Source organism: Taudactylus pleione, unplaced genomic scaffold, assembly GCF_031769625.1.
Source record: "Taudactylus pleione unplaced genomic scaffold, aTauple2 ptg000161l, whole genome shotgun sequence".
NCBI lineage: Eukaryota > Metazoa > Chordata > Amphibia > Anura > Myobatrachidae > Taudactylus > Taudactylus pleione.
The window spans coordinates 2,849,927-2,875,793 of NW_028284563.1; the positions used below are offsets into that span (position 1 = coordinate 2,849,927).

General features: G+C 42.1%; 1 protein-coding gene across 1 annotated transcript in view; it reads left to right on the plus strand.

Moving 5' to 3' along the window:
• The first annotated feature begins 779 nt into the window (after positions 1–779).
• Positions 780–25,867, plus strand: part of GABRA6 (gamma-aminobutyric acid type A receptor subunit alpha6) — a 55,729-nt gene continuing 30,641 nt past the window's right edge. Inside the window, exons 1-6 of the mRNA XM_088475063.1 lie at positions 780–820; positions 987–1,105; positions 1,316–1,383; positions 5,994–6,214; positions 9,703–9,785; positions 11,459–11,602. Of these exons, the coding sequence (XP_088331189.1) occupies positions 780–820; positions 987–1,105; positions 1,316–1,383; positions 5,994–6,214; positions 9,703–9,785; positions 11,459–11,602 (676 nt within the window). The remainder of the gene's footprint in view (positions 821–986; positions 1,106–1,315; positions 1,384–5,993; positions 6,215–9,702; positions 9,786–11,458; positions 11,603–25,867) is intronic.

Sequence of the window (25,867 nt, forward strand, 5' to 3'; positions counted from 1 at the left end):
TTAACTATATGATACTTAACAATCCAACGCTCGTTTGTCAAGCCTTACACGTCATGACACATAGACATGATAATTGACAGGATTATGTAATTGATGCAAGTTTTAATCATTTTATATCACTTTGCTTTGGGTTAATGACTCCCGTTAGTATGGTTTAAGGGATTATTGCAGTGGGAATACGAATAAATCCATTACTTTATGTTGAATAACATAATGGAACATGCAGACCTTAAATAATACTTACTGTCTGGTTTGGCATTCCACTTAAATGCTGTAAAAGATCAGAAGTGAAAACATTGTTTTTTTCTTTCTTTTACATGTCGCAATGCAAATATCCTAATATTATTATGTAAATCTCCTTCAATATACATGACAAGAGCAATGGCCATTTCTTTATCAGCGAGATACCGTGGCTTGTCCAGATTTCCTAACGGGTCCCTGCTAATTCTGTGCCAAAACTAGCTGTGGATGTCTTCCTTTTAATCTCCCATAATGCCTTATTCGATCATTGTCAATGCTCTCCAACCGTGTACTGTCCCTTCAAACATCTAATTCCCTGAGCTGAGCAAGTCAGTTGAGTCTTAACCGTGATAGGGAAATAAAAGAGCAAAAAAAGTGGAGAAAACCTCCATCTATACTATGTAGTTCAGCATTGAATTTTATATGGATTATTGAAAAAATATATATATATATATTTATATAAAATCCTATGGCATCTGAATCTTACCACGGGTGACTGGGTAAACAGATTTCACTGGACAATCTAGCAGCACTGAAGCATGGCTTGGATGATCCTGTGGTTATATTACATTGCTTTATGGTGAGTACACAATTTGTTCTCTTACTGTATATATAATATATTATACACTATATATATATGTATTTCAAAATCTTCATCCTGTAGTCCTTCCTAAGCAAAATAAATAAAGAATAAAAGATTTATACATAAAGGGCTGGAGGGAGTCTAATCTTTTATCTGTTTACAGGACATGCAAAGGCTTCGGAAATAATACCGTCCATGACAATGTATACTCTGAAAACATAACACGTATCTTGGATAGACTCCTGGACGGTTATGACAACAGGCTCCGTCCTGGATTTGGAGGTAACTGATGTGAGAGTAGAAGTTACTATTACAGTTTGCTTCCTAATATATAATAATAATAAATAGCAGAAGGATATAAACTTATATTTACACATTTTACGTACATATCGTTTCTTTAGTTCTATATTTTGTTTTTCACTTCATTTATGATAAGGTAAGATATTTTGCTTTCCTGAAATCTTTAATAATCATTTTAAAAATGTCTGTCAGGTCCTGTAACTGAAGTTAAAACTGACATCTACGTAACAAGCTTTGGTCCAGTTTCAGATGTTGAAATGGTAAGCAACATAATAAATTGCCTATGATAAATAAGGTCTAACATTTATATTTATAGTATTTATGGTTCCTGTCAGTGTTGTTTTTATGTTGCATTATATTGGTGGTGTTTAAGCTATCTGATTACCACAGATTACTTAGTATAATCGTCTTGTCCATATATGCTACGGAAGGTATTTGCGTTCTCTTTCTACAAATGTGCTTTATATGCTATAGATACCTGTTAAATACAAAAATCAGGGTTTTTTAAAGATGAAAGTTTTTTTTGAATGTAGCAACACTTTTAAAGTTAATTAACTAATACTAATTGCAAACCCTTAGAGTAGTGGTTCTCCATCTCATTCCTCAGGACCCCAAACAGTTCACGTTTTGCAGGTCACATGAAAGGTGCACAGGTGTAATCATTACTCACTGACACATTTTGAGAGATCCACAGGTGAGGCTAATTATTTCACTTGCGATTCTGTGAGACATGGAAAACAAGAACTGTTTGGGGTCCTGAAGACCGAGTTGGAGAACCTGTGCCTTAGAGCATCAAAATTACATACTGTATGAAAAATCGCATTTATACAGGCATTTTACCAACATTATGATGAAAATATAATGGATCACAGTATATCACTAGGAATAATCCTTGACCTTAATACAACCTGCTGACTTCCAAATAATCAGTTCATGTTTCGATTGAGCAAAGTACAAAAATCATGAGACCAAGTTAATAGAACACAAGCTATCCTTCGTTAATTTATTTTTCAGCACATGTATAAACATTGCATTATGTATTAATTGTAAGAATAATTCAACATATAGGTAGCCAAATTGGAATGTAATCTTATGAAAATATAAATTATGAATTAAATAGACTTTTATTGTATACGTGCCTAAACTGGGAAAATGTGACTGTAAACTAGAGTGCAGATCACTATTCAAAAGATATATCGTAACCAACAGCAATCTATCAATCTTTTGCTTACATTTTCTAAATTGTACTAGGAAGTAAAACATTACCATCTAATTGTTGTTACACCATTTCTTGCAGTTACAAGTCGACATAAATATCCTTCATGTTTTTAAAAAAAATATTCAATACCCTGGGGGAGATGTACTAATCCTTGGGGAGAGATAAAGTACCAACCAATCATCTCCTAACTGCCATTTGTCAAACACAGCATGTAAAGTGACAGTTAGGAGCTGATTGGTTAGTACTTTATCTCTGTCCACATTATCTCTCTCAAAGGCTCAGTACATCTACCCCCCTATCTCTTATGATGTCACTTGTGATTTAGAAAGTTTGCTGTGTGAACATGTACATACAAGGGGCAGATGTACTAAGCTCTGGAAAGTGATACCGTGGAAAGAGATAAACTACCAGCCACTCAGATCCTAACGGTCATGTTAGGAGCTGATTGGTTGGCAGTTTATTACTCTCCAATTTATCCCTTTCCAGAGCTTATTACATATGCCCTCAATGAGAGTTTTATACATATGTACTTCAAATAATGTAAGTAAAATCTTAATTTTTTGCAATAAATGGTATTGAGTGCCTTATTCTAAATGTACAATGTGTATTCCGCCATTTTTAAAACACCTTTGTTTTAGCTTTGGAGAGAGAAAATTGTGTCTTCTGCCATCCTAACATTTTGAAAGTTACATATTTACATAGTAACATTTTAAAAGGCACAAACACATTAGTTTCATTTATGCTTAACATTATTTGGTAATGTGGATGGCACTTTATGCAAATGAGACAGAGAAGACCGGTTCATAGACATTTTGGTACTTTAGTCCTAAAGTTAGTCCCTGAAACTGTGTTTTTGAATAGAGAGGCTGAAAGGTATTTTAGAACACCTGATAAAAAATACATGTAAAAACATCCAGATGCAAACACAAGGACTAATACTGCACCTAACAATTGTCATTATAATCTAGCAAGTCCTTGTAAGCAGTAGTATGACAGTAACAGGGCAGGCTATCCATTGCTGCAGAACTCAAGAAACTTTACCAAGCAAGGAGTGATCATATGCTGTAAGGCAGTGGTTCCCATTCTGGATGCTGTGGTACAATGGCACTTGCACGGGTACCACTGTTGGTGTTCCAGGAACAAATCAATTTATTTATGGTCAATGTAATAGGCAAAACAGTACTGGTTACTGCCAGTAATAAAATATATGGACAAACACAAGCATAACCCTGAGCACCACCACATAACTTACCCAAAGGATGACAGTTAAGCACAATTTACTTATTTTTTGCTGAATTTCTCAATAAGAAACTTTTTGGTCTTGGGGATTGTGAAAAAATACTGATACTCAAGGGCGTCATGATTCAAGAAAATTTGGGAAAAAATGCTGTAAAGTGGAAAACATTCCACAATAATCTATCAAGTCAATCGATGGCTACACATGCCTAAGAATCACAGAATTAATGGAACATACTGTATAAAGATAATGTAAGATACAAAGATTATTCATAATCACATACATTGTGGGAATAAAATATCATTATTTTTAAAGAAGTACAAAGTGTTAATATTACAACATTGACCCCAAATTTACTTGGATACAATTTTAAGTTTATTATGGAATTTATGACTAAAATATAAAACAGGTATTACATCTGCAACTATACATTTTTCAATACATTGAGATTTTAATTACTTCATGTCTTATATCCAATGAAGTTAGTTAGATCTAGTTTAATTGAAGGAGAACCATACTGCTGTCACAGGTTGTAGACCAAGCAACAAGCATTTAAAGCCGGAACATCTAATTTTGTTCTGTAGGATGGAATGTTTACAAACCATCTAGTGTTGAAGTCATTTTTGTTTTAGAATTCTAGTAGGAATCTTTACTGGTTCCAAAATATGCAACCACTCTGTGCAAGTTTTATGCTATACCTTTACAGTGCAGTAAGAGGTGTGAGTACCAATTGCCAATAGCATTTCTCCTTCTGTGTATCTGTATAAGGATAATGACATATTTAATATTAGTTGTATGCTATTTTAACATTGCAAACTCCACTTGAATGCTTAAAGAGAAATATAACTCGCTCAGATTTTTATTTTAGTGTAATGTTTAATATAATTCATATACTGTATTTTATATCTATGGTCATATTTGTAATGTAGATACAGTTACATACAAATTTGAGTCACTATTCTGGTGGTCCATTGCCAGGAGAACTCAAAGTCACATTTCTTGTATAATACAATATAAAATGATTTTAACACATCTTAATAATCATCCCCCAGAAAATCCGTTAGGCATGCTTGACAGCTATTTTTCTGTGACTCACAGAAAATACAAGTAGTCACTATTTAATCCTGTACTTTGATATAATCAATTCCTAAAGAGAGACACTGGTTGAAGAAAATGGATAAGGTAGGAGAGACACTGGCAGGAGCAGGGTGTGAACATGCTCTAAAAAGTTAGGAAGAAGAACATGAATATGATGATGATGATGATGATGATTATTATTATTATTATTATTATTATTATTATTATTATTATTATACACAAGGTATGTAAATGTATGCATAAATGCACGTAAATAATATATGTTTAAAAAATTAACTTTGACATCATAGCTTGCAATCCATTGAGTTCTGATGTCATCACTTCTGTTCCATTAGGAAACTTGAGTATCATAAAAAACACATCCTACAGCATTGTGCATTTAAATGATCACATATCTCTTTGGTGACTTATTATATCCATATTTATTTATTTTTAGGGGTGCAGTATCCCTTATAGTACTAGTAATAATATTATTTTATTATTATTATCATTATTACTTCCTACAACAGCAATAATTATGTTTTTGAAGCATTATATATAAAATGCTAAATTCACAGTAATAATCTGCTGAATGTTATACACCACTGTTTTCAAAATGATGCTTTAATTGGAGCATTGCTAAAATAGACCACACTATAAGCAGCAAGGACACAATTTCTGCGCTAATTGTAAAAATATCAACCAATTATTCCACATGATACAAAGTATCTGCTCTGTACCATTATTATTATAATTATTATTATTATTATTATTAATATTATTACATCATCATAATCATGATCATCATCAGAATTTTATTTAGATATACTGTATGTTACTTTTCTGGCATATTTCTAAAGTGGAGTAATATATTAATGCAATAAAATACTGCACAGTGCATAAAAAAGGGAAACCTTTTCACACCTAACCTTTTAAACTGACACAAAATCAGTAGTGTGCTCCTGTGCATAATATTGATATTAATTAATATTAATGTAATTTAGCTCCCTAATTCCATTTTCTTAGTCATTTTTTTATCCAAATAATTCTCAAAGAATTTGCATATCATTTTTCTACAGGTTTTCAGCTAATTTACCACAGAACACTCATGCCATTTTGTACTGCTTGATTAAGTTTTTGTTTAACGAGACGTTAAGTAAAAAGGCCCTTTCCTCCCTCCCCCTATAGTAGCTTTTTTAAGTAACTGCTTAATGGTAATAGGATTAAAATCATTAAGTAGTGACAGAAGTGTGGCTAACATGCTAGTTAAAATGTCTATTAAATTACTGGGTCTGGTGTTTGGCCTGAAACCTTTAATGGTCTTAATTTTCCTACAGGAATACACAATGGATGTTTTTTTCCGGCAGACATGGATTGATGAGCGGCTGAAATTTGATGGCCCCACAGAAATACTCAGATTAAACAACTTAATGGTCAGTAAGATCTGGACTCCAGACACCTTTTTCAGAAATGGGAAAAGGTCGATCTCTCATAACATGACAACCCCCAACAAACTCTTCAGAATCATGCAGAACGGAACAATCCTCTACACTATGAGGTGAGAGAACAGGGAATTGTTCTAAGCCATAAATTAAAAATCACTTCCAAATACTTAATAATAATTTTTTTTTGTCTTTTTTTTTATTTGACATTTTCAAGTAGTACATGCTAAACCACCCGTAAATGTCACAGCCTAACATGATTATAAACTTCAGTTGACCTTGATAATTAGTGTAATACGACAGAGCAAAAATAGGTCAGCTGGAATCGCTTTGGATATTGTGGACCTTCTCATTAATTAATAATGTAGACAAGGGTATTTGTGTTTCTTAATAATAGTGATAGCTGGTTATCATCACCGCTAAAATTAAAGTGCTGCTGCAATTCCATTCAAACTTGTTATTCAAACTCTAAGCTTAGAGTAGTAAAGATACTTAAAATATTTAATTTTAAGCATTAATAATTTTATTTTAATTCCCACATTCCACATTGACCACTCTCTTTGTGTTTACTATGGCAGCACCAACTAACACATATCTAAACAATGATGTCCCAAATATAAAAATGTACAGACTACCATGCACTTAAGTACTTCCAATTAACACAGTAATATTGAGCTGTACTTACCCATTGGGAAAGAAGGAAATCCTTGACAGATAGGACAATAAAGACTTTTGTTTATTGTCATTTGAATGAACAGCGCTAGGGTGCAGCATTGGGTGAGGTCAAATAGTGCTATTAATGGGAAAACTCTGATCTAAATGATATATGGGCTAATCAATCCTGTACCCTGTTCTGGATATTAGAAGCTGCCAAGGTGTATGTGAAACACAGCAACACAGGTCAGGTGCTTTTATGCAGGTACTATTGGCAGATGCCTACAAGTTGGTAGGTGCATAGCAGAAGTGAGCATGGAGGTTAGTTCACATTTTTTTTCCAAACAAGAGTAGGTTTCATTGAAGATAATAGGATACATATGACAAAAGATAAACAGCTAAGTACTGTACAGCCGTATAGCACTGTGACACTCCAATAACACAGTGACAGGCACATGCAGACCCTTTTATAGAGCTAAGTAAACAAATCTAGTACATGCAGTCTAATCAGCCTGACCCTTAAGTCTAGTGACTCAAACATGTGATGTTATTAAGGCTGATGAGTCATCTACATAAACAGCAAAAAAGTGTGTATGTGTGTGTGTGTGTCTGTTTGTCCTTTTTGCACAGCCAAAATTTTGCACCTAGCTCCACCAAATTTGGCATGGTGGTGTAGCTTGACCAGGATTAGGTTTTGCCTAGGTTTGAACTTTGTCAAGGCCACACACTGTCACAAAATCCCATAAAACTGGGACACTCATAAATTAAACAGGTTCTCGGGTTGAGGTGCTGGCTTTATACACACACTGTCACACTCTCATCTCTTCCAAATTGTTATATCACTTTTCCAACAGCTGCATACATGACATATGGAGTTAGTCAGTCCTCTGTGTTTGCATGCTAAACTTTGACATTAAACAGTGTGCATTATTAGTATTTCACTCACTGTCTCATCTTGCAGCAGCCACCCTGGGGGTCTTAGCAGAGTGCTTGGCAGGCTCACAAGCAGCTCAGCACTCTTTACATTCAGACTTTGAAAGACAGCATAATCAATCCACAATTTTTGATCCTGGCAAAGCTTCGCATACTGAGCTTACAATCAGCAGGGAAAATTGATTGCATCCACACAGTTCCACTGTGGGCGAGCCACCTTCTGTCTGGGAATGGGACTCCAGCCCCAGCATGCTCCCCCTGATGACAGCCCTGCTAGACATGGTCTTCAGTGTTGGTCTGCAGAATGATTTCAGGGGGTGATTCAGCTGAGGATGCTGTGACAGGGATCAAGCAGTTTCATGATTACCGAGACTCTACTTATACCAATATTATTTATAGAAGGTATATTTGCTTTCCAGCTATGTGCAGTTGAAGCCATCTTAAATGAGGAAAAAATGTTGTAAAACAAAAAATATATGGTCTTATATAGCCCAAAAATATCCAGTAAAATTTGGAGTACATTTCTGCACTAATTGTGCAAAAGTAGTTTTGGGTAGAATTATGGTGGATAAAATAAATAATCTCCAAAAACTAATAACGAGTCTGGTCATGAAAGGAAAGACATCATCTGATCATTAGGTGGTTAAATACATGTGTCGGAAAGGAAAAAGGAAGAGCTTTGAAGTGAGGGAAAAATTGTTGGATATGTTATTGTTACATTACGGTATCAGATCCTTTCACTTGCTACACAGTGTCCTGCTCTCACAATTCCCAATTAATATTTCATAAAATTGAACTGCACTTTATGTAAGCACAGGTAACTGGAATAGTAAATTGTAAATAGTAAATTGTTCGGTATCAAAAGTGAATTAAGTAGGAGCAGGACAGTTTGTACCAGGTATGAGAGGTCATGTTGGATGGTCTGCTGTCCTCACTATATGTACTAAGTGTTTTTTTACTAAAGAACAGATCACCTTGTAAGCTTGTCTGTCCCTGTCTGGTTGTACTTAGGAAAAAACCCTGCCATCAATGTCATATTACTCATTATACTAGTGTTCCTGTGTCACCAAAAAGACAACATACATATAGATTTGAGAGTCACCAAAGCAGCTATGGAGTGAAGTGATAATTGTACACATTGTACAATTACTTTTGTCATAAGTGCATGTGTATAATCTTCTTTTTGTATGCTACATTTTTATCAAAACTACTACATTAGAAAAAACATGTATGTCACCTCAAAGTTCCTTGATCTGTATAAAAGCACATAGCGTACATCTGGGTGCATTTATATACTCATGTCTCGGTGCATTTATATACTCATGTAATAATTTTTTTCCATCTAATATCAATGTACAATTTATAGCAGGGTTTCTTTATATATCATATATATTATTATATGGCATATACTAATCTGAGTTATAATAGTAAGATCTAAATTACCTTTCTTGTGGTCCTTTGTGTACCACCTTAGGAATGATGTCCATAAAATGATGGTGGAGTACAGTGGGTGCCACCACTACAAGCTACAGATGTAAGGCGTTCTGGCAATGCCAGGTTGGTTCATATCTCTGAGGCCTCTAACTACAGTATCTCTCAGAAAAGCACAGTTTAGGCCACTGCTGAGTATGAGCTATTCGGCACCTGACCACACATACTCAGAAGAGAGGGCCTAGAGTGACATCACTGAGTCCCTATTCAAATAACAGAATATAATTAGTGCAAGTGCTTAGGCTGAACTAGAAATTACTATGTACCAGTTTTGGGGGTAAATTCTGGGCATCCCTACTACAATCCCTTTTCCCTAGAGTATATGTCCATACTAAACATCCTGCAGCTTTATTAATTCAATTAGTTTTGTGAATATAGTAAAGATCTTTCATGAACACAAAATAACATGGAAATATAATTTAACATCTGCTCTGGTAATTGAAAACATTAAAGTAACAATAGTAACATGACTGTATTAGTCATACTTTTAATCATAGCAATGATAATGGTTTTATTTTTGTTCCAGATTGACAATTAAAGCAGAATGCCCAATGAGGTTAATGAATTTTCCTATGGATGGACACGCGTGCCCACTGAAGTTTGGCAGCTGTATGTAAAATTAAAATAGTCTCTTTTGGTTTCTTTGGATACAATGTGATGTCACTAAATCTCCCTGTATGCTTGATGTGATGGTGAATAAATCAGGAAAATTTCAGGACATTTCTATGATTAATGATCCATCACCAACAAAGTTGTGGCTTGCTGACTAAAACTGCAAAAATAGGATTTATCTAGGGAAAAATTCAGTCAGGAAAAGTTAATATTGACAACAGTGAAAGTCCTTGCAATTTTTTTTATTTATCTATGCATTTAATGTAGTGAATATTTAAATTTTTCAAAAATGTTGCCCTCACACAGAGGCAGAACAAAAATTCTGTATTATAAATTTTGTGGTGCAGTACAAAAAAAGTGCAGAAACAATTGATTTTTATTTTGATTATAGTCTTAAATTATATAAAATTTGAGAGGAGGTGTGTTAGATTGTATGTACAGATATCTACTGGGATCCACTAAATTCGGTATAGTTCAGACGGCTCTGTACCAAATATATTTGGTGAGCGCCACATGAAGTTTATGTATAAGTGGAGTTCTCTGATTATGTAAACTGTACAAATGTGTAAATTTCACATGAACGTCCAATGTGCTACTGTACCTCTTTAAACCCCCCCTCCATTAAATTAAACTTTTCCATTTATAAAATGGAACTGGTTTAGCCTCACTGTTGGCCTTAATTATTTATAAGAGTAAGGAGACATTAGGACTGTCATTAGTACATGTGGGAAGCTACTGTATGTATTACAATGTGCATAGAAATGTGCATCTCTGCAGAAGGGAAAGTACATCCAATTAATAGAATGAGACATGAAGACTGAAAGCTCTGAGCTATTTTTCTTATTTCAGAAATCTTGTTTTTTCATTGCGCCACAAATAAATTACCTCAGTCTGCCCAACTCCTCCCTTAAGTGTTTGTACACCCCATTCCCCCGTTAAAACAAAGTTTTTTATAGACCCTTTCCAATCTTTATTGGATGTGTGGTTCATTCAATCCTTGGGGGAAAATTTGCTAAAGCGAGAGTTTTTATAAGTGAAGATGTTGCCCATAGCAACCAATCAGACACTAGCTATTCTCTTCTAGAAGTTGCTAGTTTAATGTTAAGTAGAAGCTAGTTGCTATGGGCAACATCGCCACTTCTAAAATCTCTCTCTTTAGTAAGTTTACACCCTGGTCTTTATTTTTCATCTTAAATAATCCAGGATGTATTTTATATGGTGCCCTTGATCCACTTTTGTTCTACTATACTCCAATTTGAATCTAGTAAACAATTCAGAGACCTCATCCTCCTATCTGAGGCAGCATAACTGCTTTTATCTAAAGATTTTCAGAATAGAGAGATTCAACAAAACCAAGGTGTTAAAAATGTATGCACAAAGTATTGGGAAAAGTCTTTGATTTTTTTTGGAAGAGAGGCATTTTATTGTCCCATGGCTCACCCAGCACAAGGGAATGGACAAGTTTCCAAGAAACCTGGTGTAAAACATTTTTTATTTTATATTTTTTAAGTATATGTTTCTTTAAAACACACTATCCATTATTATCAATTCAAATATTTAAATGAATTATTGATTGTTACATGCCTAATATAGTGGCTACACTTTCCTGTAGTATATTACATGTACTGCCAGTGTCACACTGTTTTTTTATTTTTATCTTCATTGTTCAGATGCATACCCCAAAACTGAAATTGTTTATACCTGGAAAAAGGGACCTTTGTATTCAGTTGAAGTACCAGAAGAATCCTCAAGTCTTCTGCAATATGATCTCATTGGACAAACAGTTTCCAGTGAAACAATGAAGTCTAACACAGGTACTGTAGTGTATTTTAACTATAGTATATAGTACTATAGTAATAGTTAATTAATTAAAAATCGATCTAAATTGATCAACATCGATGCAGTGTTTCAGGAGCTAAATCACACATTAACACTCGAAAATTAATATTCATCTGTTAGTAAATGTGTGATTTAGGCCCTAAAACACAACACTGATTTTGATCGATATTTTTTTGATTGCTTAAAATCGACCGTTAGTAAATTTACCCCTTAGAGTTTGGGTGGTGTTTTCTAGAATTGTAAAGGAAATTGTGTAATTGTATGGGAGGCAAACTGTACAATAAATTAAAAATTATACTTTTTTAAATTGCATTTTTCCTAAAATATTAATTCCAATGTCATGCAAAATAATCACATATATACACTACATTAAAACAACACTATCATACAGATTTATATTTATTTTGCATTCTCTTTATTTAAATGATTTGGAATTGCTCAACATGTAAATGCGCATATATATTTATTTTAGTCTTCCCAGGGGTCAGGTCTCATCTGGTTATATTTCTTTATATTCTGAAGGAGACTGCCACTTACTATGAGGTGGATGCAAGGCAGACCTTTACCAGGTTGCAGAAAGTAACCTACGTAAAATCGCACTGTGCAAAAAAGCATCCGCACACATCTACAGTATGACAATACAGATTTGCATGTTTCCAGCACTGACACCTGATTGCACCTGGAGTGGTGAGGCCGGTGAGGTCAAATGTGTTCCAATGTAGGTTCAATACAGTAATAGACTTTTTACATAATTGTGAGCAGATGAAGACTGGCTCCAGACACATTTATGTCTGATATAGCTGTATCATTAGCGGTCAAGGGCTTGTGCAGATACACGATAACGGTGATGGCAGTTGCAACCTCTTCTAACTGGGTGTATATGCAACTGGTACAGACATGTACATACCTTGTGACAATGTTAGCATTGTTTTAGTGGAAGCAGTTTATGCAATTTGGGTGCAGTCACAGTATGCTAGCTGCCGGATCTGTCTGACATTTAAAGTCAGGACCATGAGTCAATAAACCAGTATTTTGTGGGCTGCTGTTTGTTAAGCTGGGTACACACTAAACTACGTGTGTACCCAGCGATACGACACATGATCTGGCTGCCGATGGTCCGACATATCAAGCGGTCCGTACACACTGGGCCATCCAGTGCTAGACCGCCCGATATGCCAACACACAGCACTGCATGGGATCATAAGATGCATCGTCTGATTTTACTGCATGCACAAAAGATCACACGATGTGGCTGACGATAACATGGGAGCACGCACTACACGATGTAGTGCATACACACTGCACAATATTAACAATTTGTTGTTCCGATGCGTTGGAATCGGTCAAATTGTTAACAATATTGTGTAGTGTGTACCCAGCTTAGGTTTACCTTCTGTTAAGACCAGCGATGAGCAACACACCATGAATGGCACTACAACCATCCATGTGGATGAGCCATACTAAGTGGCATCTCATTGAAGATAAATGTGGAACATTGTAAGAATAATAAATGTACTTCTAACTTGCAGGGAAAATATAACAAACAATACAACTGTGTAAAGGTTAATAATATATCCTTCTTATGTCTATTAACTACACTCAAGGATCAATCAATGCTCCACTTGTGAAGAAATATATACTTACAGTAGCTCAGTAGAAACCAACAATGACTAAACACAAGTTAAGTCATTCACTGTGATTATATAGTAGCTCCAAATGGCCAATTGCCTCAAAACTCTGATTCCTTGGTTAACATAATTTTACTCCTGATATTTACCAAAAATATTTTAACATTCATCATTTCCAAGTGATAACTTTACACATAACTTATTCTCCTTACATTCTCAGACCCCCTCAAACCCAAAGCCACATGGGCGTGTGACTGGTGTTGCTAAAATATACCTCTCTTGTTAAGCAGTAACACACAGGAATTGTTGCGGGGTGAACGTCAGTTTGAAAAGTACACAAAAACATTTAGTACCGTAACATTGCTTAGAGGATTAACATGAAGGAGTTATAAAACAGAACATACTCAAAAACAAGAGGAGTCTACACAATGATAACTTAAGAAGGGATGTAGTCATGATGCCGGACATCGATATACCGATGCCAGAATGAAGATGCCAACGCTGCTATCCCCTACAGGATGAAGATACCGACATCGGCATCCGGACGGCCGGCATCCCGAAGGTTAGTATGCGCCAATGCGGCTTAGGCTTAGTGGGGATGGAGGGGTTTGGGTTAGGCACCATCCCAGGGGGTTATTAGGGTTAGGCTACAGGGAAGGGAGTTAGGGTTAGCCACCACCGGGGGAGGTTAGGGTTAGGCACCACCCCAGGAGGGTTATCTTTAAGGTGTGGGAAGGGGAAGTTAGGGTTAGGCACCCCCTGTCAGAAATTAGGGTTAGGCACCACTGGGGAGAGGTTAAGGTTAGGCACCACTGGGGAGGGTTAGGGTTAGGGGGGAACAGGGGGAGGGTCAGTACACTTACCGGCCCCTGTCAGGATTTTGAAGATATGGATGCCACTGACAGTCTTCTGACTGCCGGCATTCCATCTGCTTGCCATCCATACCCATTCCCTTATGACACAGTGCCATCAGCTGAACTCCAGTATAGCTTTTACATCAACACTTGACAACTGCTGAGGCTTAGTCAGTTAGACCCAGTTGTCCTGAAAGTTTGTGATGTATTCTGCAAGTCTAAGCATTGTACTGATCAACCTTGCCTGTACAGCACTTGTCTTTGTTTTTTTTTGCACCTTATGTCTTCTCTCCCTGCTGGCAGTTCACTGGGCATCCAGGTTTGGTTGCCAGACACTGACTTAATTTCCTCTTCAACTTTGTCCATCTTTTGGCTTACCTGTCCAAAAGATGTTTCTTTCCATGATATATTCTAAATGCACTTACTTTATATGAATGTTATACAGGTGGTTAGCTTTTCTTTTTTCTTGTTGAACATATAGTCATGTGCAGAAGCTGACACAGGGGTGCCTCAAAGAGACCTCTCCATGCTTGGTCATTGGTTACCACCTCCCCCCCCTCCAGGACATACACTACTTACCAGCACCCTGGTTGCCCAAGTGAGTGTGTCCCAGGGGGAGAGTAGCCCTTGACCCAGCAAGGGGGATGGCCCATTGCGACACCCCCTGTGCCAGCTTCTGCACATGCCTATGGTTTAACATCTCTACTTTGTACTGCTTTTGACTGTATGCTCTAATCCATGGTGCCAGATTTGACACTGTTCTTAAAATTTTGTTCAGAAGATATATTGGAGATCTGCTTAGTGTTGGATTTTTTTCTGTGCTTAAGTCTAAAGAGGCCATCATATCACTCCTTAGGTCTTCAACATATGGTACTCTGTTGCTGATAGTTACTGTATTTTATCTGATCTTGGATCTACAGTATGCATCTACTGCAGGCATGTCAAACATGCGGCCTGAATAAATATTTTATGCGGCCCGAGAGTGTGGGCCCACATATACATAATATGTGGCCCATACCCCTGCCACAATCGTAGCTCAGCTCCGATCAGGCAGTGTTTACTTTTTGAGCTAGCAACGCTGGTCTCTGAAGCGATCAGAAGCCTCTGATCGCTTCAGAGGCCAGTGTTCCCAGTGATGCAGCGCGGGTGATGTCATGACGTCACCTGCGTCGCCCGTGATGAAAGGAGCCTGTGCCTACTGCTCTGGATCTAATTAGATCCAGTCATCAGCAGTGTCTATGTGGACTGGAGCGGTACCCAGTGTCCATCATGAAGAAAGGTAAGTACAGCAGAGACAGGTGAGTGGGGCCTTGTTACGATACTCACACGGTTGTGTAAGACCTCTAGAGCCAGAGAGAGGATCTTCTACCAATAACAGCCACCCGCTGTTCCCATAGTGCTTTATTTACACACCGTTACTTAGGTGGCCATCTGGATTTACGCCTCCAGCAGTAGAGGCTTACACAACCAACGAGAGACTGCAGGACTGCTGAGGAGTGGAAGTGCTTCCTGTACTGGTACTAGCTGGAGTGAGGCTGCAAATGATGAGTACAGGGAGTGATGTGAGTGACAGGATACTCTAGCAGCAGCAGATGATAGGTCTCAGGAATGTCTAGGGACAATGGTGCAGCTGGGTAGTCAGGCAAGAAGCGAGAGGACAAAATAAGCATACAGCACAGCAGGAATGACCAGGACTTGATACTGCAGGATATCAAGACAAGACTAGACAAGAATGGACTATGACAAGAGTGACAGAAAAACAAAACAAGGACTGGACAGACAAGATACATACAAGAACTAAACAGACAAAACACAAGCTAAGACTTAACAGACAATGAACAATGAAGTGGCAGGACCAGTGGCTGAAGCAACAAGTTCAAAGTGTGGCCTTGCGGGCCGTGGTGCAGCTACAGTGCCGATGTTGCTGCGATGGTGCCAATGTTACAGCAATAGCCATATATAAACAGCGTAGGGGTTGGAAATGGCTTTGAGAGCCAATGGTGCGGCAACTGTGCCGATGTTGTGCCGATGGTGCGGTACTTGTGCCGATGTTGCGGCGCTGGAGCTGGCTGTAGCGGCTAGTGAGCCGTATGATGAATGTTGGCAGCACGGGGACTGCTAGATGCTGCTGGGAAGCCGTATGGAGACTGGTGGTAGCACAGATGCTACTTGGTGTGGCTATGACAGCCGAGACGCAGCTTGAGAGCCGAGATGAGATGCAGGCTGAGGTGTGTCTGGAGCAATATGGCAGACAGATGAACTCTGGCACGACAGGAACACAGGCTGGAAGCAGACTGACACGGCTAGGCTGGACTCTGGAATGATAGTCCACAGGCAGCAGCAGGGTATATTCCACAGGCTAATCCTAAACAGGCAGACAGGTGCAGGATACTGGAAGAATAACTCAGCATACAGGAACTGTAGAACAAGGTAAGACCGGCAAAGGATTCAGACTTCTGAGCACAAACAGTCTCCAGATGTCAGGCAATATAACCGGCAGTGAAATGAAAGGCTGGCTGAAACTTACTGGAAGCAGGGTCCAATCAGAACCAATTCCTGGAGAGAGCACTTCTTAATCAAAGGCATGTATGCACCTAAACTCTGCAGAGAGAGCTAGTTAATTAGTGAACACATGAAACAACACACAGACAGACATGAACGACAGGCCATGAATGGACACAGACAAGACAGGATTTCCAGATAAAGCCAGATAAAGGACAGGACATGATGCAGTATCCCAGTAACACTAAGACTGGGAACTACCACCAAGATGATTTGCTAACCGCAAATCCTAACAGGCCTTTTCTATACTGGGAGCAGGCTCTGCATAAGGGGCATTACTGGGGGCACAACATAAGGGGCATTACTGGGGCACAACATAAGAGGCATTACTGGGGGCTCCGCATAAGGGGCACTACTAAGGACATTACTGGGGGCTTTGCATAAAGGCATTACTGGGGGCTCTGCATAAGAGGCAGTACTGGGGCCACAACATAAGAGGCATTACTGGGGACTCTGCATAAGGGGAATTACTGGGGGCACAACATAAGGGGCATTACTGGGGCACAACATTAGAGGCATTACTGGGGGCTCTGCATACGGGGCACTACTAAGGACATTACTGGGGGCTCTGCATAAGGGGCAGTACTGGGGCCACAACATAAGGGGCATTACTGGGGACTCTGCATTAGGGGCATTACTAGGGGCCTTGCATAAAGGGGCATTACTGTGGGATCTGTATAAAGAGGCATTACTGGGGGCTCTGCATAAGGGGCATTACTGGGGGCTCTGCATAAGGGGCATTACTGGGGGCTCTGCATAAGGGGCATTACTGGGGGCTCTGCATAAAGGGGCATTACTGGGGGCTCTGCATAATGGCCAGTACTAGGGGCACAACATAAGGGGCATTTCTGGGAACTCTGTATAAGGGGCATTACTGGGGGCTCTGCATAAAGGGGCATTACTGTGGGCTCTGCATAAAGGGGAATTACTGGGGCACAATATAAGGGGCATATACTGGGGGCTCTGCATAAGGGGCATTACTCGGGGCACAACATAAGGGGCACTACTAAGGGCATTACTGGGGGCTCTGCATAAGGGGCATTACTAGGGGCATTAATGGGGGCACAACATAAGGGGCATTACTGGGGCACTGCATAATGGGCACTACTAGGGCCATTTAATGCTGTATGTGTTGTCTTAAGCATTTTTCTATTTTATATCCTGAAAATTCAACTCCAATGTCACTTTTGAAATAAAGGTGAGTGAATTTTGATGGAACTAGTCACTTGTCATGGCTGCATAGCCTTATAACTTGTTCAAAACTTCATCTTTGTTCTTCATTAGATATGTGACTGGATAATTTAAAACGTTGTCTGGAAAAATCATTATCTAGTAGTGCCCATTATCTATTTATTAACCTCTGGTTTGGGTGATTTCACAGGACAGCACAAGTTGGTCTTGAGGTTCTGCTCCTGAGTGATGAATGGCCACCTGCCCAAAGTGGTGGTCCACTTATTTGGTAAAGTTCTGAACAAATGATTTGTGCATATACACTTACTGTCACAGTTGGTGCTAGCGAGTTACCTGTATCAGGTGATGAGCTGGAATCACTGGAGGCCGGCTGGACTGGAACCATGGTTAACATGAATAGCTCTTTATTATAAGAAGTGGGTAGCAGTGAGAACTGCCTTTGGTGATGAGTGACTGGAACTGGAAACTGGAGACGTTGGAATGAGACCAGAAGGAACTTGGAGGGACTGGACTGGGACCGGCAGGTAGGCTGACTGAGCTGGTCGGGGTACCAGTAGATGAGCCTGCAGATGGATGGTAGCACGGAAGCTACTTGGTGCAGCTAACGAGCCGTGAGGTGAGTGGGCTTGGAGGAACCAGACTGGGACCGGCAGGAAGACTGGTATCTGGATGGCTACGTGGAGCGGCCGGTTAGCCGTGGGTAGACGCTGGTAGCTGGGTGGCTACGTGGAGCGGCTGGATAGCCGTGGGTAGATGCTGGTAGCTGGGTAGCTACGTGGAGCGGCTGGATAGCCGTGGGTAGATGCTGGTAGCTGGGTGGCTACGTGGAGTGGCTGGATAGCCGTGGGCGGACGCTGGTAGCTGGGTGGCTACGTGGAGCGGCTGGTAGACACTGGTAGCTGGATGGCTACGTGGAGCGGCTGGATAGCCGTGGGTAGACGCTGGTAGCTGAGTGGCTACGTGGAGTGGCTGGATAGCCGTGGGTAGACGCTGGTAGCTGAGTGGCTACGTGGAGCGGCTGGATAGCCGTGGGTAGATGCTGGTAGCTGGGTGGCTACGTGGAGTGGCTGGATAGCCGTGGGCAGACGCTGGTAGCTCGGTGGCTACATGGAGTGGCTGGATAGCCGTGGGTAGACGCTGGTAGCTGGGTGGCTACATGGAGCGGCTGGATAGCTGTGGGTAGACGTTGGTAGCTGGATGGCTTTGGGGAGCGGCTGGATAGCCGTGGGTAGACGTTGGTAGCTGGATGGCTTTGGGGAGCGGCTGGATAGCCGTGGGTAGACGCTGGTAGCGTGGAAGCTACTTGGTGCGGCCTGGGAGCCGTGGGTGAGAGATGGTAGCGTGAAAGCTTCTTGGTGCCGCCTGGGAACCGTGGGTGAGAGATGGTAGCGTGGAAGCTACTTGGTGCGGCCTGGGAACCGTGGGTGAGAGATGGTAGCGTGGAAGCTACGTGGAGCGGCCTGGGAGCCATAGGTGAGAGTCTGGTAGCGTGGATAGCTGAATGCAGCAGGCTTACAGATAGCACTGGTCTAGGAACCAGCAGGAGCCTGGGACATACTGGCACACAGAGGAACAGCTATAGCACAAGCAGTACACCACGGAACGTAACACGATGTTCAATCACTGAGTGCTATTAGAGGAGGATCTATATACCTAGAGTCTGGCAGCGATTGGTGGATACAGACAGGTGGTCTGGCAGTGGCATTCAGAGTGGAGCAAGGCACAGCATGCAGAGGGAGTATTCATCTCTGCAGCCCTTGAGAAACAGGACCACACCTGTGATTCCAATTAAGACTAGCAATGCTCACAGACAGAGCAGGGTCCAGGTGTTTAATCAGTGTGGGGGGAGAGCAGTCTGCACACACAGAGATGTTACAGCCAGCATGATTCAGCCAGAGCAGATGTCCCAGGAGAATTACAAACACAGATCCATGGAGCAGCTGGCAGAGGTAAGTCACAAAAGGTAAAAACTAGCCAGGATTGTGACAGTACCCCCCTCTTCAAGGGTGGACTCTGAACACCCAAATAAATACATAGGAGAACATGAAAAAATGAGACGCCCAGGAAACTGAAAAACTTTCTTCCAAACATGACATTACAGGAGCTTCAAACATAGGAACACCATCACTCTAGAAACATCTCTTTAGACATCTTCTTAATTCTGCATTATTGGGATACCAGAAGTGGAAATTCTTCAAAGGGGATGATTCAAGACCTTCGTCGATTCTTCTTTCTGCTGCGAGAACGTTTTGTGCCAACCAATGGACATGGGATCTCTGGTAACTCCTGTGGAAACACATGACTGGAAAGGACAGGGTCAAATGGCAGATGGTTTTCAGGGAATGGAGAATTATCATATGCAGGATCAAGTTCAGACTCCGAGTCAGTATCTAAAGGTAAAATCGAAGGTTTAGTAGGACTTGAACATTGATAGGACTCCTGGGAGGAACTAAGTGAAATATAACCAATTTTGATGGTGTTTTGGGAGTTACCGCAGTATGAAGAGGACAAGGAGGTGGCCGCACATCTCATGTTCAGGGAAGTGGAGGACTCAGCAGAGGATGATTCTTTAGTAGCACCAACAGACTGCTTGGACCGATTTTCAGAACTAGAATTTCGTTTGACAGGTTTTAGACCAAATTCTTTAATAACAGCTTCACTGAAAGTCTTTGTTTTTAGAAGCACAGGATCTTTAGACTCGATGAGAGGATTGGCCCAGTCCAATGCCTTACCTCTAAAGGAAGAGAGAAGGTACTTAGTAAGGTTGGTAGGAGTGATACCACAAGCTGGATCTGTTTCCATGATTGCAGCATATTGCGTCAGTAATGCAAAGTATTACGATAAGTCCCCTTCAAAATATATGTATCCTGGAGTATCCAATGAAGTTTGTGTGTTCGAGGATTGTGGAGCACATTCAGGTGCAGGGCTGGAAGAGATTTGAGGATGCTCTGATTGTTGAGGAATCAAAACAACTGAAGTTGACAGCTGTTCGGTACTTGGACCAACTAAAGGAACTGGAAGGAGTCCTGAAGAGCCAGAGACAGCAGCTTCAACATTCGAGGCTGAGAACAGGCTACAGAAACTGTCATCCTCTGGAACGATATTTTCAGGAGATGCTGAACAGGAGCCATGATCAGGATTAGTAGTACATGACTCTTCTCCCTGGGAACTGGAACCTGGACCCCACTCCTGGGGCATGAGACTTGAGACCACCTCCTGGGGTGCGATACTCGAGGCCCCTTGCTGGGGTGCAAGACTTGAAACCCCCTCCTGGGGTGCGAGACCTGAGACCCCCTCCTGGGGTGCGAGACTTGAGACACCTTCCTGGGGTGCGAGACTTGAGACCCCCTCCTGGGGTGCGAGACTTGAGACCCCTTCCTGGGGTGCAAGACTTGAAACCCCCTCCTGGGGTGCGCAACCTGAGACCCCTTCCTGGGGTGCGAGACTTGAGACCCTCTCCTGGGGTGCGAGACTTGGGGCCCCCTCTTGGGGTGAGAGACTTGGGACCCCCTCTTGGGGTGAGAGACTTGGGACCCCCTCTTGGGGTGCGAAACTTGGGACCTCCTCTTGTGGTGTGAGACTTGGGACCCCCTCTTGGGGTGCGAAACTTGGGACCCCCTCTTGGGGTGTGAGACTTGTAACCCTCTCCTGGGGTGAGAGACTTAAGGTCTCCTCCTGGAGTACAGAACTTGACACTCCCTGTTGGAGTATGGGACCCAAAATCCCCTTCTGGGGAAGCTGACTCGACTTTTCCTTTTGGGGTATGGAACATGAACCCCCCTTTTGGGATGCGAGGACAGAGACTTCCTCCTGGGGTGAGTGACTCAAAACCCCTTCTTGGGTTACGAGACTTGAGGACCCTCCTGGGGTAACTGGAACAGGCAGAATCTGGGATGGGACCGGAACAGGCAGAATCCGGGACGGGACCGGAACAGGCAGAATCCGGGCTGGGACCGGAACAGGCAGAATCCGGGCTGGGACCGGAACAGGCAGAATCCGGGCCGGGACCGGAACAGGCAGAATCCGGGCTGGGACCGGAACAGGCAGAATCCGGGACGGGACCAGAACAGGCATTGAGACGTTGACACATAGTTATACTGCTGGAATTGCAAAGGGGACAGCCTTTGAGAAAGTGGTCAGAAGCTCCACAATAGCGACAGAGATGTAAATCTTTACGCTGCTGGCGTTCAGCCACAGAGAGCTTGGAGCGCGGGTAACTTCGATGTCTCACTTTACTTGGCAAGGAAGAATCTTTGGTTCTTAGAGATTCCAAGACAGAGTTTTTAGTTGAGACAGAGGTAGCTCTAAGAAATTCAGGAATGATCTGAAAGATTTTGTTGAGTAGAGCCTGTAGCTGTTCCAGCAGTTGATGGAAAGTAGTTAGGGGTTCAGGTAAGATTTGGGTATCATCTAGCCGGTTAGTCAGAATTTGCAGAAGCTGTAGTACTTGATGCTGTACCGCCTCCTATGAATCCAAACGAGTGATTAGGTTACGGAAAGCACTAGATCCAGGATTAAGTGCTTGATCCGCTACCATCGTTAGGCTTGAACATACTGTCACAGTTGGTGCTAGCGAGTTACCTTTATCAGGTGATGAGCTGGAATCACTGGAGGCCGGCTGGACTGGAACCATGGTTAACATGAATAGCTCTTTATTATAAGAAGTGGGTAGCAGTGAGAACTGCCTTTGGTGATGAGTGACTGGAACTGGAAACTGGAGACGTTGGGATGAGACCAGAAGGAACTTGGAGGGACCGGACTGGGACCGGCAGGTAGGCTGACTGAGCTGGTCGGGGTACCAGTAGATGAGCCTGCAGATGGATGGTAGCACGGAAGCTACTTGGTGCAGCTAACGAGCCGTGAGGTGAGTGGGCTTGGAGGAACCGGGCTGGGACCGGCAGGAAGACTGGTATCTGGATGGCTACGTGGAGCGGCCGGTTAGCCGTGGGTAGACGCTGGTAGCTGGGTGGCTATGTGGAGTGGCTGGAGAGCCATGGGTAGATGCTGGTAGCTGGGTAGCTACAAGGAGCGGCTGGATAGCCGTGGGCAGATGCTGGTAGCTGGGTGGCTACGTGGAGCGGCTGGATAGCCGTGGGCGGACGCTGGTAGCTGGGTGGCTACATGGAGCGGCTGGATAGCCGTGGGTAGACACTGGTAGCTGGGTGGCTACGTGGAGCGGCTGGATAGCCGTGGGCGGACGCTGGTAGCTGAGTGGCTACGTGGAGCGGCTGGATAGCCGTGGGTAGACGCTGGTAGCTGAGTGGCTACGTGGAGCGGCTGGATAGCCGTGGGTAGACGCTGGTAGCTGGGCGGCTACGTGGAGTGGCTGGATAGCCGTGGGCAGATGCTGGTAGCTCGGTGGCTATGTGGAGTGGCTGGATAGCCATGGGTAGACGCTGGTAGCTGGGTGGCTACGTGGAGTGGCTGGATAGCCGTGGGCAGACGCTGGTAGCTCGGTGGCTACGTGGAGTGGCTGGATAGCCGTGGGTAGACGCTGGTAGCTGGGTGGCTACGTGGAGCGGCTGGATAGCCGTGGGTAGACGCTGGTAGCTGAGTGGCTACGTGGAGCGGCTGGATAGCCGTGGGTAGACGTTGGTAGCTGGATGGCTTTGGGGAGTGGCTGGATAGCCGTGGGTAGACGCTGGTAGCGTGGAAGTTACTTGGTTTGGCCTGGGAGCCGTGGGTGAGAGATGGTAGCGTGAAAGCTACTTGGTGCGGCCTGGGAACCGTGGGTGAGAGATGGTAGCGTGGAAGCTACTTGGTGCAGCCTAGGAGCCATGTGGAGAAGCTGGTAGCGTGGAAGCTACGTGGAGCGGCCTGGGAGCCGTAGGTGAGAGTCTGGTAGCGTGGATAGCTGAATGCAGCAGGCTTACGGATAGCACTGGTCTAGGAACCAGCAGGAGCCTGGGACATACTGGCACACAGAGGAACAGCTATAGCACAAGCAGTACACCACGGAACGTAACACGATGTTCAAGCACTGAGTGCTATTAGAGGAGGATCTATATACCTAGAGTCTGGCAGCGATTGGTGGATACAGACAGGTGGTCTGGCAGTGGCATTCAGAGTGGAGCAAGGCACAGCATGCAGAGGGAGTATTCATCTCTGCAGCCCTTGAGAAACAGGACCACACCTGTGATTCCAATTAAGACTAGCAATGCTCACAGACAGAGCAGGGTCCAGGTGTTTAATCAGTGTGGGGGGAGAGCAGTCTGCACACACAGAGATGTTACAGCCAGCATGATTCAGCCAGAGCAGATGTCCCAGGAGAATTACAAACACAGATCCATGGAGCAGCTGGCAGAGGTAAGTCACAAAAGGTAAAAACTAGCCAGGATTGTGACACTTACCAAATCACTGTCTGACATGTCTGACCAAAGGAACTGGAAGTGACGTCATTTAAAAATTAAATACTTCTTAATATACAGTATGGAAAATTAATACTAATTAGGTTTAAAAGAATAAATCTCATTAAAATTGATTATTTATAAAACTGCACCATCTACTCTCCCTCCAATATAGCTTCCAAGCAACAAAAAACTATAGTTGATGTAATATTCCAATGACTGGATCCTATAGACCCATTAATGAATGTTCCCTACAGCATCTGGCTTGGTCAATTTTCTATTTGTGTCAGTTAACCTTATAAATCTAACTCCTATTTATTTCTATAAAATTGCAAGTAGATCCCTTTTAATTCTTACTGTATTTGTTATCCAGTCCTGTTTTTCAGTACAGTATGTTCCCAATTGTAAAGAGCTGTAGAGTATGATTGCACTGTATATATAAATTAGGGGTGTGCACCGGCCACTTTTCGTGTTTTGTGTTTTGGTTTTGGATCTGGATCTTTCTTCGTGTTTTGGATCTGGATTGGTTTTGCCAAAACCACCCTTCCGTGTTTTGGGTTCTGGGTTTTGTGTTTTGGATCTGTATTTTTTTTTTAAAAAGCATAAAAACAGCTAAAATCACAGAATTTGTTGGTTTCTCTGGTCCTATGCTATTATTAACCTCAATAACCTTAATTTCCACTCATTTCCAGTCTATTCTGAACACCTCACACCTCACAATAGTGTTTTCATGTCCAAAAGGTTGCACCGAGGTAGCTGGATGACTATGCTAAGCGACACGAGTGGGCGGCACAAACACGTGACCCATCTAGGAGTGACACTGCAGTGGCAGACAGGATGGCAGTTAGAAAAACTAGGCCCCAAACTGTACATAATGCAAAGAAAAAAAAGAAGTGCAAGATGGAATTGTCCTTGGGCCCTCCCACCCACCCTTATGTTGTATAAACAGGACATGCACACTTTAACAAATCAATCATTTCAGCGCCAGGGTCTGCCACACAACTGTGGCTGAAATGATTGGTTCGTTTGGGCCCCCACAAAACAAGCTGGCAATTAATGTGTCCCTGCACAAACTGGCTCTACGGAGGCAAGATGTCATCCTCATCCTCCTCATCCACCGATTCCTCACCCTCTTCAGTGTGTACATCCTCATCCTCACAAAGTATTAACTCATCCCCACTTGAATCCACCACCACAGGTCCCTCTGTACCTTCTGGAGGCTGGTCTGCCTGGAAGAGCTGATAATTCATTTTGATGAACATCATCTTCTCCACATTCTGTGGAAGCAACCTCCTACGCCTTTCGCTGACAAGGTTCCCGGCTGCACTAAACACTCTTTCGGAGTACACACTGGAGGGGGGGCAACTCAGGTAAAATAGAGCCAGCTTGTACAGGGGCCTCCAAATTGCCTCTTTTTCCTGCCAGTACAGGTATGGACTGTCTGACATGCCTACTTGGATGCTGTCACCGATGTAATCCTCCACCATTCTGTCAATGGTGATAGTATCATATGCAGTGACAGTAGACATGTCAGAAATTGTTGCCAGGTCCTTCAGTCCGGACCAGATGTCCAAACTTGGTCCTGCCTGCCCTGCATCACCGCCAGCGGGTTGCTTAGGATACCTAAGTTTTTTCCTGGCAGCCCCAGTTGCGGGAGA